The sequence below is a fragment of the Bactrocera neohumeralis genome, unplaced genomic scaffold (genome assembly GCF_024586455.1).
Source record: "Bactrocera neohumeralis isolate Rockhampton unplaced genomic scaffold, APGP_CSIRO_Bneo_wtdbg2-racon-allhic-juicebox.fasta_v2 cluster09, whole genome shotgun sequence".
NCBI lineage: Eukaryota > Metazoa > Arthropoda > Insecta > Diptera > Tephritidae > Bactrocera > Bactrocera neohumeralis.
Genome location: NW_026089622.1, coordinates 11,246,441 through 11,266,183, shown reverse-complemented (window position 1 = coordinate 11,266,183; position 19,743 = coordinate 11,246,441). Strand labels below are relative to the sequence as shown.

General features: G+C 33.6%; 1 protein-coding gene across 1 annotated transcript; it reads right to left on the bottom strand.

Annotated features, from left to right (window-relative positions):
• Positions 1 to 2,750: 2,750 nt before the first annotated feature.
• On the bottom strand, positions 2,751 to 5,776 carry LOC126764371 (uncharacterized). Its single transcript, XM_050482073.1, has 4 exons — positions 3,752 to 5,776; positions 3,482 to 3,675; positions 3,242 to 3,424; positions 2,751 to 3,171 (listed from the first exon to the last, which is right to left on the bottom strand). Exons 1-4 carry the CDS (start codon positions 3,789 to 3,791, stop codon positions 2,887 to 2,889), a joined length of 702 nt encoding a protein of 233 aa, XP_050338030.1. The 5' UTR covers positions 3,792 to 5,776; the 3' UTR covers positions 2,751 to 2,886.
• Positions 5,777 to 19,743: the final 13,967 nt, after the last annotated feature.

The following is a 19,743-nucleotide window of genomic DNA, read 5'->3' as shown; positions in this document are numbered from 1 at the left end:
TGGATATCAATCTACTGGTTGGCCTTGCTTTCTACGCAACTATTTCTTTGACGATGCATTCCAGGTATAATATCAAGGTATTTCCGAATAGAGCAATGTTCTCGCAAACGGATCACTGACGAAAGTTGAGAAATACTCGTTAATGTTAATTTTGTTGCTGGCGGTGTTTTCACTGGCTGTACTGTATTCTCTGGGTTGAAATACACTCTCCAAACTGCGAGACGCACAACAGTCGAAAACGTTAATGAATTGCAAAAGTAAATATCCTACAAAGCGTTTTAGTGCAGTTCACATATCGACCGTATCGTTCAAGACCAGTAACCGCCATGTTGCTTCCTTTGGTGACGTAATTACAAACGTGTTTTATCGATTACACCAAACTGCAATACTCAACATTGATATGAGTTTTGAATGTGAATTACACAATAATGGCGAATATGATACGATCCATGTGTTGTCAACTTCAATATTCATTCTTCTAAATTGAATGCTGAATGTTCTGCCATTGTCGTCTGGTGAACGACGCCTATACAGTGGATATCAATCATTTCTAGTTTGAGTTTCCGAAAGAAAAGCACTTGGATAGTGTTTCGTGCATATATTGTCAGACATACAACCCGAAGTGGGATTGTGGTGTACGCAAGGTCCATGAACCATATTGGTTTTCACCACTTCGTATAATACTGTATCTTTCTCTGCATCAGGAATTTCCGCAGAAATGAGTTCGTCAGTTTGATCTGGTGTAACCACCATCCACCATCCAAAGAAGAATGTGTGCGTGCGGCTAACTCAACAGAATACATCCAGCATCTAACAGCACCATATATATGTACCATATGTTGCTTCAAGATAAAGTCCGTCAAACATCGCTGCTGTTGTTTGAAAAGCCGTGCTGTGACATCGTGACGATCGCTTGCTGATTAACAGCGTTCCATAATTCCATATGTATGTCATCGCATCCTGAGAGTAGTCGTTCATGTGTCTTGGGCTGCCATATGTTGATGACAAAAAGAACGCCGACCGATATTAGCGCGACCTCTTCGTGGCTTCGTAAGAAATTTCAATCTGTAATTGATCACATTATGTGAAACATAAAGATTTCACTGAATAATTTTCAATAATTTTTCTTTTGAATAGCTGGAATAAAAACGCATACGACCGAAATTGAATGATTCAAATATTTTACAAAACAAAATATTGACAAACAAAACAAATAAAAACAAAAAAAAAAATGTATGGAAAAATGTTACTTTTTGGAATTTTCCAATTTTCAGACTTTTCCTCATGAAAAACATAAGGTATGTTTATTTCCAAACCTCCCTGCAAATTTCATCAAGATTGCTACAGCCGTTCTCTTAGCGTTACTAACAAACAAAAATTCATTCGTTTGTATGGGAAAAAGAAAAGGGCTGTTTTTAGAGGTTTTCCGGCAATTATTCGAAATTTTCTTGCCGTAAAAACCATCCTTGAACCTCCACGAAGGCGTTGTTGAGTTATGCGCTTACCAACACATTTTTTTTTTGTTTTTGTATTTTCCCGCTTTTCTGTTGAAATTTTTCCTGAATTTTCTTTTCTATAAACCTCTCGGAGCCCGCGACCTTTCGAACGAATGCAAAACCGTGGAAATCGGTTCATGCGTTCTGGAGTTATAGCGTCAGGAAGGAAAACCCGGCTTATTTTTATATATTAGAGTCAACTTTTGTATGGGAAAATGGAATTGTCGTCTTACTCTATCTTACTCGCAATTTTTCCTTATTTGCTCACCGTTTAGACCTACCCTGGACTACGACAAACATTTTAAAACCAAAATCAGCTCAATCGGCCCAGCCGTTCTCGAGTTTTAATCAGACTAACGAACAACAATTCATTTTTATTTATATAGATTAAAAAGAAGAAAACACAAAACGGTCCAAACTGTTTTGTCTGTAAGTTAGTGATGCTTATCATTGTGTTAAAACACACAAAATATGTCCACATAAAAAATAAAGTATTTATTTGCATCAATTTTCAGCAATACCCTTTATAAAGCAGGATTGCTTAAAATAAGCTAAGGCAAATCAGAAGCAGAGAAAAAAGAGGGAACATTTATAAACTTAAACATACATACATATGTATATACAGTACATAAACATATTAGTATCATTAGATAATGATGCCAACGGTTGTGTGGAAATACATTTTTTTTTCGCAACCTTGCAAGATTTGTACAGCATCAAACGTTAGTATCTACTGTCAAAGTTCACTGGCGAATCGGACACCACTCTAAAAAACTTAATGCCGGTATTCTGCGAGCAGTCTCAAGTCTCTAATAGAGACGAATCTGTGGTGAAATCTATTTTGAGACTGTTTGGTATTCTGGCGAGTTTGTCTCATCTCTAATTGAGCCATATCAGTCTTTAACTTGTTATGTGCTTTGCAGCAGGTCATAGAAAAATAAGAACACAACAATGGCTGATGAAGTTGGACTATTTTACCTTATGATGAAAAAACGAGAGGAGGAAGAGAGGTAATGTATTAATATTTATAATTTTGCAATAATGGATAATAAGGTGCATATCTTCTAGCTACATTCGCAGGCGCAATCTGACTGTTTTGAGGCAGAGCAGCACGTCAAAGGTGCATTAACACATTAAATAATTAAAATTCTACATATACATATATTTCAATTCAAACTTCATTTATTTATAAAATAAATAAACATAACAATAAAATAATTTATACAAGTATATAAAAAGGAACATTTTTCACTTTCACTTTTTTGTACAAAACACATAACAATAAAATAATTCATACAAGTATATAAAAAGGAACATTTTTCACTTTCACTTTTTTGTACAAAAAACATCACAACAAAATAATTAATATGTACATGAAAAAGCACATTTTTTACTTTTTTGTACAATCTTCGGTGTTTTTTACGATGGTCTGAGCAAGCAATACCATCGCTGCCGCTAAATTATTAATGGATTCCGATTGTTTATTAATGGAATCTAAGGTTTGAATACGGAAAGCTCTCTCCTCCTCGGCTTTTCCTTCCATTAAATCCAAATAATTTCGGAACATTTCGTCCGTCGTCATTTTTTTACTACGGGACGATGACGGAATGCAATCATTGGATGCATCCGAAGTCGTATTTAGAGGTGACGGTGCAGCTGTGAAAACTACTTCTTCCTAAATTAGAAAAAGAAAAAAACAATTATAAATTCTGCACACTCGTATTGGTCTTTCTTGCTATTCTTACCTCTGTGCCAATGGTTGGTACATCTGCCAACCCATCAACCGCAATTGACCCTAACGTTTCTAACGCTCTCTGCTCTGTTTCAGAGAGCTCACTTGTTAAGCTGGGACCGCCACCTGTCACCAGCTTGTGCGCCTTGGCTTTCCTTGCGCGTGACCTTATTTGGTTTTTCCAATGGCTCAGATTCTGTAAATCAAAGGACATAAATACATACATATGCCAATGTCTATGGTTAAATATTACCTCTCTCCATTTTGTGGGGTTCCGAGTGGGCCCTTTTAGGGCATTTAATTGCACGGAGAGTTCCGCCCAAAGCTCCTCCATTCTTTTCGGCCGCGATGGGTCGTTTTTGTGCAACTTTATCTCCGGGTGAACCCGCACAAAATTTAGATAGCACTCTATTTGCTCCTTCGAGGTGCGCAACACTTTATTATGATCTGTAAAAAAGATATATTATACATATACTATAATAATCATAAAATAATGAAATTTATATTGTTTACAATTACTTACCTTCCTTTTCCATTATTATCAAATATAAGGATGAACACATGTGTTAATCGATAACTGTGTTGTTAAATTTTTTCATATTTACTTAACAATTGATTCAGATAAAATGCATATGTTAAGCATTTATTATAAACTATTTCAGTATTAGTTTTCAATAATTGTACTGTGCAATTATTAAGAAGAAGTTTTACTGCTGAAATTTTATGAAAAAAAAAAATAATTGCATGTAATCGTTTCATACATTACGATTGTGCACTTGCATTCATCTCTAATCAGCTAAACTAAACAGCTGATTGCTGCCCTTCTTTTCACCATACTATTTGGTGAATATTTTTGAGACTGTATCTGCCAGAATACCAAAATGAGACATCCTGACTAACAGAGTCACTAAATTACGATTGTCTCAATTAGAGACATGAGACAATCGTGACAAGCAGAATACCGGCATAAATGTACAAAAGTATTAGCAGAAATAGTTCTAAAGAGTCCTAAAAAAGATGAGCGTACTGAAGCAGATAGTGTAAAACAAAAATGTTTAATTTCGAGTTCGTGCGATTGCTTTGCGAATTCATGCACAGTATATTGAACAACATCAATTAGGCATTCAAAACTTTACAAATATGCGGCATCAATTTGGGCGAGGCGAGCAGAGACCAAAGCATAGTTGCAAATTTATAGAAATCATTTCCAATTATTCAAGAGCAAAGTCAGAGAAATTCCAAGAAAATATGACACTGTTACCCAATTTTGAGAAAATAAGCAAAGAAAAGTTAAAAAACGTATTAATGAATTAGCTGTTTATTACCGGTTTTCAAACCCAGAAAAAATATTTAAATGAGACTTTAAATATTGTACTAGACACAGTGATATCTCAGTTAGATACACGCTTTATTGATATGTGTGCAGTCTGTCATATATTTTTATTACTTGTTGATGAATTAAGTTCATTACAAAAGTGTGTCGAATTCCAAAGAATATATTCAGATGTAATAGGCCGTAATATTTACCACATAGTTTTACCTCAACTAACTAACAGTTCACGGATATGTTCACTAATTATGTAAGGAAATAATGAGCAAATATGTAGTGCTGGAATGCGACCAAACGGAAGTATTATTATTATTAGTGACTTCTGCAGCAGCTGAAAGGTTATTTAGAACCGCTCTAGCCTGGATTTAAACGAAGTCATTGATACTTTTACGAACCCTAAAGCTAGGAAAAAATTGTAAATATAATTGTTATTTTATATAAAAAAAAACCCTGGAATCTTCTCTATTTTGTTTTATTAGCCAAACCTTCATCAAGTATTAATTGCAATTTATGTAGTTACTGTTTAATGTTTTAACATATCGCTAACAGACAAAACAGTTTAGTAATACAAGGTACGTTCCAAAGCACAGAACAAATGTCTTTTTTCGGCAAAATCAATTTATTTTATTCAAAATAGTCTCCATGTCGAACGAGTATGGCCGCCAGTATGCCGGTGCAAGCCCTTTGAATGGCCTCAACGTCTGCATAACGCTTTCCTTTCATGGGCAAATGCATTTTTCCGAAAAGGAGGAAGTCGCACGGTGCCATATCAGGTGAATACGGGGAGTGGTTAATGGTTAAAATGTGATTTTTGGTCAAATAATTGTCCTTCGAATGTTGGATTCTGAGCAATTTTTGGTCCTAGTCAATTTGTGCGGAGCAAACCGTGTACACACCTTTCGTAAGAACAAATGTTCGGTCAAAATGCGATAAATCAATGTTTTGGAGATGTTCAATTCCATTTACATGAATTTCATTGATGATTTCGTCTGATTTTTGATGAATTCACGTATAGTTTCGATGGAATTTCCGGTGATCACGACCATTTTGAAAACGTTGAAACCACTTTTTTAAAACAAACTTTAATATTGGCTCTTTGTTCGAAGCTCATTTTCGCACCGATAACACAAACGTACTGACACTTAAAACGCAACAACTTCAATTCCAATCAATGAAATGTCATGAAATTCTCACTGAACAATCGATAAAGATAGCAGATTCTAAAGCACCAGTCGACATGTAGATGGCGCCACCAGGGGGCACTAGATTCAAAAAGTCCTGTTTAAATTTAAAAACTTACATATACTTTTCGTTCGTTCGTGATTGCCGATTTTATTAATTTTAAATTAAAAAAATTAAATAATACATTATTTTCAAGTATAGTGTAAATGAATTTAATTAATAAAATGTAATTTTTTCATCTCATGTCAGTTCCAGATCAATGAGTTCTTTCAATGAACCGTATTCTTGCGTTTCTTTTGAGTTCAGCATTATATTACCCTCCCCAGAGAACTTGAAGTTTTTCATATGTTTGATCGAACCTTGTATTTTTTGCACTGATTGCGGTTGATCCTTCAGAAAGCCGTGTGAAAATCAAACCTGCCGACATTCAAGTGTTGAGCCCATCTTTCTACTATTTTCTTCTTCACTGTTAGTACTTTGCTTTTGTTCTTTTACATATATTTACTCTCGGTTGAACTCTTAGTTTATCTGCCTTAATTTTTCTATAAAATGTGAGAGATTTTTTGTCAGTAAGTCTGTACACAGAGTTATGTAGCTGTCCTAATGGATTCTCGTTTTTTTCTCACTCGCTTTGGTCTCTATCCTATTGTGCGGATACATTTTCAATGTATAATTCTTCAAAGGCTAGGGTGATTTAAGAATTCAGCTCTTTCCTGCTTAATTTTTACGACGTTTTAAACTCTTCCTCGAACCACTCCGTGTTTTGTTTTTCGTTTCTGATCCAAAGATAATATACAGTCAAACCTGGATAAGCGAGAGCTCAAGGGAGCACAATCTAATTCTCGCTTATCCCTTTCAGACCTTCAATACACAATTGTGCGGGTAAGACTAAAAATATGTTAAAAAAATTTTTTCGCTTTACTACGTGTTAAGACCCGAAAACAATGATTACGCCATTTATTTCTAGCGGTTCTTTTCAACGGTTGCTTTGATTTATTGTATATTTTTGTCACAATTTGCAAAGTTTTGAAGTGTTCAGCCGTGTTGTCAAGAATGGAAAAAGGTAAATTGAAATAAATTTTGTGCAGTGTTTTAGTTTCGTGATGTTTTGCAAAAATGTGTATTAAAAAATATTAAATAAACTATATATTATCTTATTGTGGAAAAATTATAATTAAATTATGTGTTTTGAACAAGTTTAAAAAAGGACCACACAATTGTGTCATTCCAGGTCATTTCAATTTGAATCTTGATGAGGACGTGCTTCAACTTGGGCGGTTCATCCGAGTCGGATTGTAATGAAACTTCTTCGGAAGATGAAATTTTACTTCCTGCTAACCAAGACCCAACTGTTAGTCATGTAAATAAAAGCGTATCTGCTCGGGATGAAGTCTGGAAGAGCGTCGGTTTTGTTGACTCGACGCCTCCGCAACAAACAAGTCATCAAGGAAATATTTTAGTTGGTACACCCATGGAGTATTTTCAGAAATATTTTCCTGAAGATCATTTTCAAAACGCCGCGTTTTTCACGGATAAGTATCACTTATCTCAGCATGGATGTGTCCTCAATGCTACTGCTGCCGATATTAAAAATCTTTATGGACTCCATATCATAATGGGTTGCCTAGCTTACCACAGAGTCCGGATGTATTGGTCGGAAGGCTTCGGATTAGCACAAATAAAAAACGCGATGACCAGAAATAAATTCTTCACATTAAGGAACAGCCTCCATTTTGTTGATACTCTACAGTCTCCGACAAACAAACTGTTTAAGATTCAGCCGGTTATAGACTACGTTAGATCTCGATGCCAAGCATTAGCAACAGAAATTACGGAATACTCGATTGATGCGCAAATGATCCCATTTACAGGAAGGGTGTCCATGCGGCAATACGTTAAAAATTAACCGAGACCTGTAGGTCTTAAGAACCTTGTTGTTGCGACTTTCAGCGGGCTCGTCGTCGATTTCGAAATATTCCAAGGAGCAGGAACTTTTTCTGACACTGGCTTGGGAATTGGACCGTCTATTGTCATCAGATTGACAAAACATTTGCCGAAAGAGAGTTTTCTCTATTTTGATAGGTACTTAGAAAAGCTCCTGGAACTCGGCTACAAGGCTACTGGGACCATAGCTTTAAACCGATTGTCTGTGCAGAGGATGGATTTTCCGTTAGATCGAAATATGAATAGAGGAGACATAAGCCAGTTTGTGAAATGTAATGTAGTTGCAGTTAAATGGTGCGATAGCAAGTGCGTTACGCTAGTATCCACAGAATGTGGAAAAGACCCAGTTGGAGTGATACAAAGGTGGTGCAAAAAGGAACGCAAGCGCATTAATGTACCATGCCCTCAAATCGTGAAGCGTTACAACGCTAAAATGGGCGGAGTCGACGCACCTGATCAGTCAATGGAATTTTTATAAAAACGAAGAAATGGACTGTAAAAACAACTTTTCATTTGATTGACATAGCAGTATGCAATGCATGGAGAGAGTACAGAGCCGATGCACTAAAGGCGGGCATGCGGAAAAAGAATATTAAAGACCTATTTAATTTTAAATCTGAACTCGGCGAAGTATTGGCCAAATTCACTGAAAGGCCAATTAATCCACCTGTTCCGTATTGCACATCAACAGCAGAGCCAGCTGCAAAAAGAAACAGACCCCTGGATTGTCCCGTTGATGTACGTACTGATCGGTATGATCACTGGCCAGAGGCAATGGATGTGACAACACCACAGATGTGCCGCGTGAAAGAATGTACAAGCAGAACTAGAATAAAATGCTCCAAATGCGATGTATTTTTCTGCCTAAACAAAAATAAAAACTGTTTTCAGGAGTACCACACCAAAAAATGATCGCTTTAAATCAATGTACTTGAATATTATTTTTAAATACATTCCATCAATATAAAATCATTTTTTTCTTGAAATAAGATTTTTAAATCGTACTGCTTTTTCTTTCAATAATATGGCCTTAAGACCGGTAATACACAATTGTGCGGGCCCTTTTTTAGGAATCCTTCTTCTGATAAATTTTTTTCTTATTTTTATTGCATTCAAGATGGTCATATTAGCAACTGTGCGAAGCGGCGTTAAAATCTGTAAACTTTAACTTCTCAGGTCTGAAAGGGTTATAGAGGTTTCTCGCTAACCTGAGTGCGATAAAATAACAACGTTATTTAGTTCCACGCAATAGAATAGGCACAATATTGACAAGAAAACAATACAAAAACAATTGCAGGAAGTTCCACGAACTATGAGCCATAAAATAGCAGATGTTAAATTTTGTAATTTGTTTTGTAATTTGTTTTGTCATTTGTTACTGTATGTGTGTATCTTTTATGTATGTACATATTCCTATTCCCATCAAAACTTGCGTGACCGAAACTCCAATACATTTACACAATTTTTACTTGTCACTAACACTTCCTCACAAATCTTTGAAATGAGTAAGAAGTCAATCTATTGTGTCTTTTGTTTGTTTTATATCAGAGCCGCTCAAAATAATTCATGCCTATACTCGGAGTATAGGCAAGCAAATGCAGTCGAAACATGTACGCTATGACGCTAATTCTGCCAGCGTCAAAAATACACTCGAAATATAGGAATTCAGTTTCGAATAAGCATATAGAGGACTTAATGAGAATCAAAACCTACGATCTTGAAGTCGATATGGAAAAAATCATTTCAAGTTAAAAAAATTAACAAACGTATTTGCTGTTTTTGTTGTTATTATTGTTGTTCTTAATTGTTTTTTTAATCAAAAACCATACTTTTTTATTTTTTTCTAAATTTTTAATAACAAATAAACAAATAGCACGATTTCACTCAGTGTACTAAGCAAGCGCACGCACACAATCATACGCTAGCAGATATCAAATGTGTGATTGTATGCGTTGGTAAATAAATTGCGCATTATTTTGAGCGGCTCTGTTTTATATTATAAGCTCTTCACTCAACAGATGTTAAGCAAAAATAAAACAAAAGAAGACTAACAAATTTTTTAGCTGTCACCGCTTATTGAAAACGATGGATGTGAAAGCGTACAGCATGATACCGTGAATTTGACGTTTGCTTGTTCGTTGTGACAAATTGAATTCGAAGAAAAAAATAATTCGGTTACAAACGCGTCGATAGTTGAGGATTGTGCAGATTTGTGTTTGTGCATATTTATTATATTTAAAATAAATATTTAAACCTACGGATATTATAATTGTGTTTCTTTAACTTTGTGAATAATATGTGTCTTCAAGATAATATTTGGAAAAAGGGGTGAGTAAAACAAATACTAATTCAATATGAAAAAATATACATTTAGTGCATATGTATATGTATGAGCCGGGAAAAAAGGCATCTAAATTTATGAAAATTTGTGAAAAAGATGTAAACTATTGTAGCCCCGTCGTATTTTATTATATTATGTTAAGTTATTTAAAATGAATTTTGATGCTGCCAAATTTTTATTTCTTAATCAGATGGATTCACCAGCGCTTTTTGATGACACCTATTTGGAGGAATGCCCGACAACTTCTTCGACTCCCGTAAAAGGTACATGTAAAATCGTCATTTTAGTTTTCAATTCATTTTTACGCATTTTTTATTGTAGAACAATTGACATTTAAACGGAAGAAATTCAACATTTCTGGTTGCTACAACCCAGAGGCAAGCTTCTCAAAACAACAAGGAAACAATTTGGCTGTGGAAGGAAATGGTAATCCAATATATTGTTAAAATGCATAGAAGAATATTTATATATTATTTTTTGTATCTATTTAAGAATTTAAGGAAATAATTTTTATATTATTATGAGAATTATTATGAGAAATGAATTTAATGTAAATTTAAATAAAATTATTTTATTATTAAAATTAATAAAAAAAATATATTTTATAAAAAAAAATCTTTATATTTTTGAGTTTCGAACTTTAGGTTGAAGGAATGACAAGCGAGTGGTTTACCCACTGGCTATTGTAGAATGCACCGTCACGCTTTCCTGAGAGCAGTTTTGTTGAATTATCCCAAATTTAATGAAAGTGTGAGAAAGAAGGATATAGTTTTATTACAGCAGAAAATATGTGATCGAGAAGGTGATACAAGATCACATGTATACAAAAGTTTTGGGAGCTTTTTTGATTCGCCCTTAAGAACGTGATAGGAAAAGTGACAATTAAACCGGTACGCGTTACCGGCATGTCACTAGGTAATGTGACCGTCACTGTTCTAACTGGGTTGTAACTATAGTTCCTCCTAAATACTCTACATAAATAAATAGAGCTTGACTGTCGCTTATAGAGGTATAGATAAGTAGCATTCTCACTTACGGAGGTCCATGAGGGAAAAACGACTCTCTCTTACAGAGGATTCTGTTTCTCTCTAATAGAGGTTTTTGGTGCTTAAAAAGACGGGTCCTGGCTATAACTTTCACTTATAGAGTTTTCTTACTAATCCAGTTCTCACTTACCCAGGTAGGACTGTATATATATTAGGGTGTTTTTTTTTAACAATTCATTTTTTTCAATCCCGTCACGAAATTTCCTTGGAAATACCCTAAAAAATTCCCTGCAAATTTTTGCCCTTAATATTAACATTAAGAACTGGACCAAGGCATGTAAAAATACACTACAATCTTGATTTTTTATCCTTAAATTCCTACAGCTCAGAGGTTTTTTATGGCATCGCTTTGACTTTAGACGCTTATTTCTCAGAATCGTGCACTCTACAAAAGTGCGAAGCGCAACCAAGTCATAACTCACACCGGCGAGATAGTACGGGTCTCTTAATCCGATTTTTCCACAAATTTCGCATTTTTTTGTATATATCTCGTAAATGACAAGGGCTATAAAAAAATGTACAAGACAAATTTATAGGAAATTTTATTTGTTATAAAGAAGATACGAGGTCAAAATCGCTATCATTAATACTTCTCGAGATGTTCGGCTTTTTAAGTAAGGTTGTATGCAATTTTCATAGATTTTTTAATACATACCATCTATAAAAATTCTATAAAGCCTTACTCTCTGAAGTACTCTCATGTGAACGCATATATTTTATCACTTTTTATGAAAATGTTTTTTATGCGACAACAAAATTCAATCATTTTACTTTTTTAATATATTTTTATTTGTATTTTCGAATGTTCAAAAAAAATTTTTTTTTCGTTTTTTACATTTTTAATATAGCCTTTTTTGAGGAAAAAACTTCTTATGGCGCGTTGGGCACTTTTGTGGGTGAGCATTTTCAGTCATTCTCGCGACAGATGTGATTTTACACAGATATACTCCGCGTGTATTCTTATAATATATAGTATGTATACTCTAGGCGCTCTTTGCATGGGCATTCGTTCGTGCTCTCACGACAGACGAGATTACATACTTATATGTATACTCAGACAGAGACTATAAAGACATAGAGAAGATGCAAATTGAATTCTGTATGATGTGCGATTGGACGGCTAACAGAACTTATAAGATTGCGATGCAGAATTTCACCATTCTCGCTGCTATTTAGCAGAAACGAGCACGTTCTCTGGCATAAATATATGTAAAACGACTGAATTCATGCGAGAATAAAGAGAAATGCTTTGAAGAAAAATATACAAAGTCACACAAAGAATATAAAAAAGCATTCTCTGAGTCACATATGCGTGATTATCTTGTATCATATGAACCATTTTTTTTCAGAAAAATACACACGTTCTTATGGACACAGTTATGTAGTTGTGCAGCTGCCTCAATAACTGTGTCCCTAAGAATGTGTGTATTCTAATATTTGACAGATGTCATTTGCAGTCTGTCGCGCTCATTGTGTTCAGCACTTGTGTAATGATAGAAAATCCAAGCTGTGCCGAAAAAAATAAACGAATGGCCGCCGATTGTCAACGCTTCCCTTGCCGCTGTAACAGCTTTGCCTACAAACTTGCGTAAATATGTATGTATGTACATATGTATACGTATGAGTGTGAATACATATTGACGCAGATATTTGCGGGTCACGGAAAAATATTTTAGAATAGATAAATATTATAAATCGACAACTGCGTTGTTGCCACTTTTCGCACTTCTTTCTGTGAAGAAGCATCATAAAGTTGTTCAATTTATGACTTTTAGCATTTGCCATCGTCGCGAAAAGACGCTTGTTGGCAAAGGCATGCTCGGGGAGAAGTTACAGCGTCTGTTTTTATGAATGAAGCGAGGTCGCTTGTGGAATTTGCGCCTGCGTTTATGAATGAAATCGTTTTTATTGTAAAATTTACTACATTTGTCCTTCGCCAATTTGGCTGCCACATTGACTTGTGATGCTTCTGTTATTTTTGTAGAACAATGTTTCAATTTTTTGTTGGTGACATATTCACATGTGTACGCATATGTATGTTTGTATGCTTGTGCATTATTTGTTCGGAAGTGTATACAAATATATGTACATATAAGTATAAATGAATGTATATGAACATGCAGATCAATCCGCCCACATGTAATATATTGATAAGTTATAAAATCATGATTTGAATTTCTGAATGCGCACATGCGTATACATGCAATCATATGAGCAGATAATAAGATTAATATGATAGACGATATATTTATATATTCTTGTGATAAACTCAATTTCTATTACTAAGAAACATAATACAAAAATATTTATTAGTATAGTATATTATGTAAAAATCAAATAAAATTATTAAATATGCAAGTCCAAATTGGCCATAAATATTACTATTCATGCATTCATACAAAATTGTACTCATATCATAATTATGTTTACATGCCAATATGGAAATGCCGACGGCAAACGGAAAAATATACATATTTGCATACATTGCGATTGCCTGGTTCAAAGCAAAAATTGAAGCATGAAAATATCACAATGCTGGTTGGGAGTATCATCATGGGCATGCATACATATATTTATGTCTTCATATTCTTGGGTATGTGAGACAGAGAACACAATAAAAATATAAGTTCAAGTTTTCACTTCTGCCTGCACTCCCGGAGTGCAACCCCCCTCGGTTTTAAATCAAAGTAGTCTCTAACAAAAAAAAAGTAGTTCACTGGTCATGGTGATAGCGGCTGTTCATGTTGTCTGAAATATAAAAATCGAATGGGTTATTATTCAGTAGTTCAGCGGCTATCGTTCCTACCAAATATAATCAATTTCATTAAAAAACAAGTAAGGAAGGGCTAAGTTCGGGTATCACCGAACATTTTATACTCTCGCATGATAAAGTGATAATCGAGATTTCATTATTCGTCATTTACATATTTTTCAAATACCGTATTTGTGTAAAGTTTTATTCCGCTATCAGCATTGGTTCCTAATGTAAACATACGTATATATTATACAGAGAAGGCATCAGATGGAATTCAAAATAGCGTTATATTGGAAGAAGGCGTGGTTGTGAACCGATTTCACCCATGTTTCGTACATCTCATCAGGGTGTTAAGAAAATATTATATACCGAATTTCGTTGAAATCGGTTGAGTAGTTCCTGAGATATGGTTTTTGGTCCATAAGTGGGAGGCGCCACACCCATTTTCAATTTTTAAAAAAAGCCTGGATGCAGCTTCCTTCTGCCACTTCTTCCGTTAAATTTAGTGTTTCTGACGTTGTTTGTTAGTCAGTTAACGCACTTTTAGTGATTTTCAACATAACCTTTGTAAGGGAGGTGGGCGTAGTTATTATTTGATTTCTTCCATTTTTAAACTATATATGGAAGTGCCTGAAGGAAACGACTCTATAGAGTTTGGTTGACATAGCTATAGTAGTTTCCGAGATATGTACAAAAAACTTACCTTTGTGCCAAATTTCACTTTAATATCTTTATTTATGGCTTAGTTATGACACTTTATAGGTTTTCGGTTTGCGCCATTTTGTGGGCGTGGCAGTGGGCCGATTTTGCCCATCTTCGAACTTAACCTTTTTATGGAGCCAAGAAATACGCGTACCAAGTTTCATCATGAAATCTCAATTTTTACTCAAGTTACAGCTGGCACGGACGGACGGACGGACGGACAGACAGACATCCGGATTTCAACTCTACTCGTCACCCTGATCACTTTGATATATGTATATAACCCTATATCTGACTCTTTTAGTTTTAGGACTTACAAACAACCGTTATGTGAACAAAACTGTAATACTCTCCTTAGCAACTTTGTTGCAGGAGTACAAAAAAAAATGTCGAACTTCAAAAAAAAGTCACGAAAATCATGTTTTTTCCTTTAAAAATCGTTTGAACAAAATATGAAAATATTTTCGAAAAAAAAAACAATTCTGGTAGGGACGATAACTATAAATGAGTAGAAGAACATACATAGAATCGCGGTTAAAAGCTGTCAAAAAGAGTAAAGGCTATCCAACGAAATATTAACAGTTCATCATAATATTAAATTTTTTTCTTGAATTCGGTTTTTGATTGAATGCATACTTATTTTTGTGGTGTGATTTTAAGACTTGTTTGATATTAAGCCGATTTGGCTAAAACAAGAATTACTTTTGTATTATTTTTTGTTGGAAATATGTAGATAAAACTCTGAAAAATAAATAAAATTTTATTTTCTTTTCGTATTGTTGTTTTGTACCATAGTGAAATCATCGCTGCATACTTTAGTGATACACTAAATGTAAATTTTAAAGCAATCGGTTGAATACTTTTTTTTAGGACCATGACAGTTTCAAAAAATGATGATTCGAGAAAAATGCGTTTAGAAACGTAGTAGCTGCAGATTTGTCATGGCGCCTGGTAAACAGTCGCTTACGACACGTCGGCGGCTATGAACTGTAACTTGCCAAATACTATGAATTTCGGTCTGAATTTTTCACAGCATGTTTTTAATAGGTTTTACTGTCAAAAAATAAAAAAAAAATCGATTTTACGAAGTGATTACATGAGAATACCCCCTTAAAAAGCCGAATATCTCGAGAAGTCATTTAAAGCACCGTACTACCTCGCCGGTGTGAGTTACGACTTGGTTGCACTGGGTACTTTTGTAGAGTGAACGATTCTGAGAAATATGCGTCTAAAGTCAAAGCGATGCCATAAAATACCTCTGAGCTGTAGGAATTTAATGATAAAAATAACGATTCTAGTGTATTTTCAATGGAAAATTTTTACATGCCTTGGTCCAGTTCTTAATGTTAATATTAAGGGCTAAAATTTGCAGGGAATTTTTTTTAGGGTATTTCCAAGGAAATTTCGTGACGGGATTGAAATAAATTAATAGTTAAAAAAAACACCCTAATATATATACATATATGTATGTAAGAAATTATTAGCACATAAGTCGGTGTTCGGATCGGAATGCTTACGCAGCATTGCGCGCTAGCCGATGTGAGCCACGAGCCACATATGCGAATTCAGTGTAACGTTGCGAGTCTTAGAGGACACATCGTTGTAACTCGAATAAGAAAATTAATTTGTTAAAAAAAGGGACAAAAAAACAATAGTTAATAATTAACATTGAATGTTGTTTTTTTGTTATTTACAGGTAGGATAAGTTCTATATTGTTATTTTAGTCTAAGTATAATTAAGTTTGTATAAAATAATAAAAATTTTGTTATTTACAGAAAAACAATTCTTGTAGTTATCACTACATATTATAAAACAACATTCTCGTTGTAATTCACAATGGACAAGCTGCAGTTCACATTCACGGTGCTATCTTCTACAGATGAACCAAAGACATTAGTACTAGCGTAACCAGCATTGCCACTCCAGATGGCCGAACTTTCGAATTGCCTCCCAACTACCTCGATTCAGCATTTCACGAGGAATTGAGAAAAACGTCGGCATTTACTAAGGTAAAGAAATCGATAAGTAAAAAAGGGCAATATAGGAAAGTTTGGATTGATTTAACTACGGTGCTATGAAACAAATAATTTACAATTCAAAGAGTATTTTAGAAAAGTAAATGTTCAAATCAATCATTGATGTATTAAAAAGATAAGAAAAAACTGAAGAAAAACATGTCGGCAAAATAGCTAAAGAATTTACGATTGAGAATTTTAATGGAAAGAATTCAAATGCAGGTCAGTGAATGACTAGTTTTGAAACAGAATGCGAAAGATTTGATGTAACTAAAGATGATAAACGAATTGAACTCTTAAAATCATTTATGGAGAAAGGTGCTACAGATTGGTATAGTTGCACTCTCTTGAAATTAACTGTTAACGCACGTTGGGTCGATTGGAGAAATAATTTTTGTGATACATTTGCAAATAAGGGATGGTTTTCAATAAGATATGTATGCAATGCAATTTAAATATCAGACTGGTACTCTTCTAGAATATGCAATAAAAAAAGAAAAATTGTTATTAGAAGTAAGAAAATCTATTGATATTGGGACATTAATTGATCTGATTGCTCTTGGTTTGCCGAATTTTATAGCTGATAGAATTGACAGAGAAAAATTAACAAAGACGGAAGAGTTATATAGTGAAATAGGGAAATTGGAACATTTGGTTCAGAAAAAGAGTACAGATGGAATTAAAAGTAAGAATTATATCAATAAGGAAAAATCAGAGAAAGTACCATGTGAAATATGCAAAAGCAAAGGTAAAGGTTCACGATTCCATCCAGAAGCTAAATGTTGGTTCAAGAATGAGGAAAAAAAATGAAACACTTCAATAATTCAGTTTTAGAAGTAGAATTAAGTGATAATAATCCAAAAAACTAATAATCCCACCATTAATTCGACTTGAGATAACTTTGAATGATACTTTGAAGATAAACGCTATTTATGATTCAGGCTCAAATGTTTCATTAATAAATTCAAAAATAGTTCAATTAAAACAAAAGAGGTCTGATTTGAAACAAAAAGTTAACTTAAGAACAATTAATGGTGTGTACAAGTCAGAAGAACTGATAAAAATCAAAGCAAGAATACTGGATATAGAAAAATATATTGATGTATTCATAATTGATAGTGAAAACTTTAAATATGATTTTCTGATAGGATTGGATTGTATACAGAAGTTCAAATTGATTCAAAATGAAAAACTACAAATAGAACAGAAAAGCTCTAATCCCATAAAGAAATATACACATGAAATAAACTTCAATGAGCATGTAGATTTCCACAGTTTTAATGTTTTAACAAATCACTTGAATTATTATGAAGAGAAAATAATACAGAATCTTATAGATAAATATAAGAATATATTTGCAAAAGATAAATACGATATAGGCGTTGTGAAAGATTATGAAGCCAGAATAGATCTGGTAATTGATAAATATTGTAGCAAACGGCCTTATCGATGCACAATTGAAGATAAAAAAGAAATAGAAGAACAAATATCACAGTTACTTAAAAGAAATCTAATAGAAGAATCATATAGTCCTTTTGCTGCTCCAGTTACGTTAGCATATAAAAGAGATGAAAATAAAAGATCAAGATTATGCATAAATTTTAGAGATTTGAATAAAATAGTAGTTCCTCAATCACAACCATTCCCATTGATTGATGATTTGGTTATAAAAACAAGAAACTGCAAATATTTTTCAAAACTTGACATAAATTCAGCGTTTTGGTCTATTCCATTAAGAATCGAAGATAGAAGAAAAACCGCATTTGTAACCCAAGAGGGGTAATTTCAATGGACTTGCTTACCGTTCGGGTTGAAAACTTCGCCAGCGATATTTCAAAGAATATTGAGCAATATAATAAGAAAACACAATCTATCAAATTTCACAGTAAACTACATTGATGACATATTATTTTTTTCAAAATCATTCAAAGAACATATAGATCATTTGTCACAACTATTGGAAGCAATACTAGAAGAAGGATTTAGATTAAAACTTTCAAAATGTACTTTTGCATTAGACTCTGTTCAATATTTAGGTCATATTATCAAATATAACTCAATTTCACCATTAAAAGATAATCTGATTTCAATTCGAAATTTTCCAAATCCGAAAAATCAAAAGAATATTAGGCAATTCCTAGGAAAAATCAATTTTTATAATGAATATGTGCCGAAAATCTCAATAATACTAGAACCTTTGCATAATTTATTACGAAAAGGACAAAGATTCAATTGGTCTGACGACTGTCAAAAAGCTTTTGATTACATGAAAAATTTCCTTTGTACACATTTATTTATTGATTTAATTTATTGTAGCTATTTTTGATCCAGACCTGCCAATACATATATATACAGACGCAAGTTTGCAAGGAATAGGAGCTGTATTAAAACAACCACAACCAAACAAAATTGAAAAACCAGTAGCGTATTTTTCAAAAAAATTAAATGAGTCACAAAAGAGAAAGAAAGCTATTTATCTAGAATGCTTAGCAATTAAAGAATCAGTAAAATACTGGCAACACTGGCTTATAAACAGATCATTCAAAGTATTTTCTGACCACAAACCACTCGAAAAAATGAATATCAAAGCTAGAACAGATGAAGAGTTAGGTGACCTCACTTATTACTTATCACAATATGATTTTCAAATAATATATCGCCCAGGCAAAGATAATTTAGAAGCAGACTGTTTGAGTAGAAATCCAGTGTTAGAACCGCAAGAAAACGATTATGAACAATTAAAAATTGTGAATTTGATAAGAATAGAAGACATTCTTGATGATCAAAAGAAAAATCATGATATAATCTCTAACAAAGATAGATTACTTATAAGAAATAATGTATATTATAAAAAAACTCGAAGGAAAGAGAAAATTTTACTGTCAGAGGAATTTTGTAAGAACTTTATTAAAGACATTCATAAAACTTTATGTCACATTGGTGTAAATCAAATGCAAAACAAAGTCTTACCATATTATACAGCGAAAAATATTTTAAAACATATAAAAGAAATATGTAAAAAGTGCGAAATTTGTATAAAGAACAAGTCAAGAGGACAAGATAAAATTGGATTAATGTCTCATCTTGGTCCCGCAAAAAAACCATTCGAAATAGTTTCCATAGACACCATAGGTGGATTCGGTGGTTCACGATCGACAAAAAAATATCTTCATCTTCTTGTTGATCATTTCACAAGATT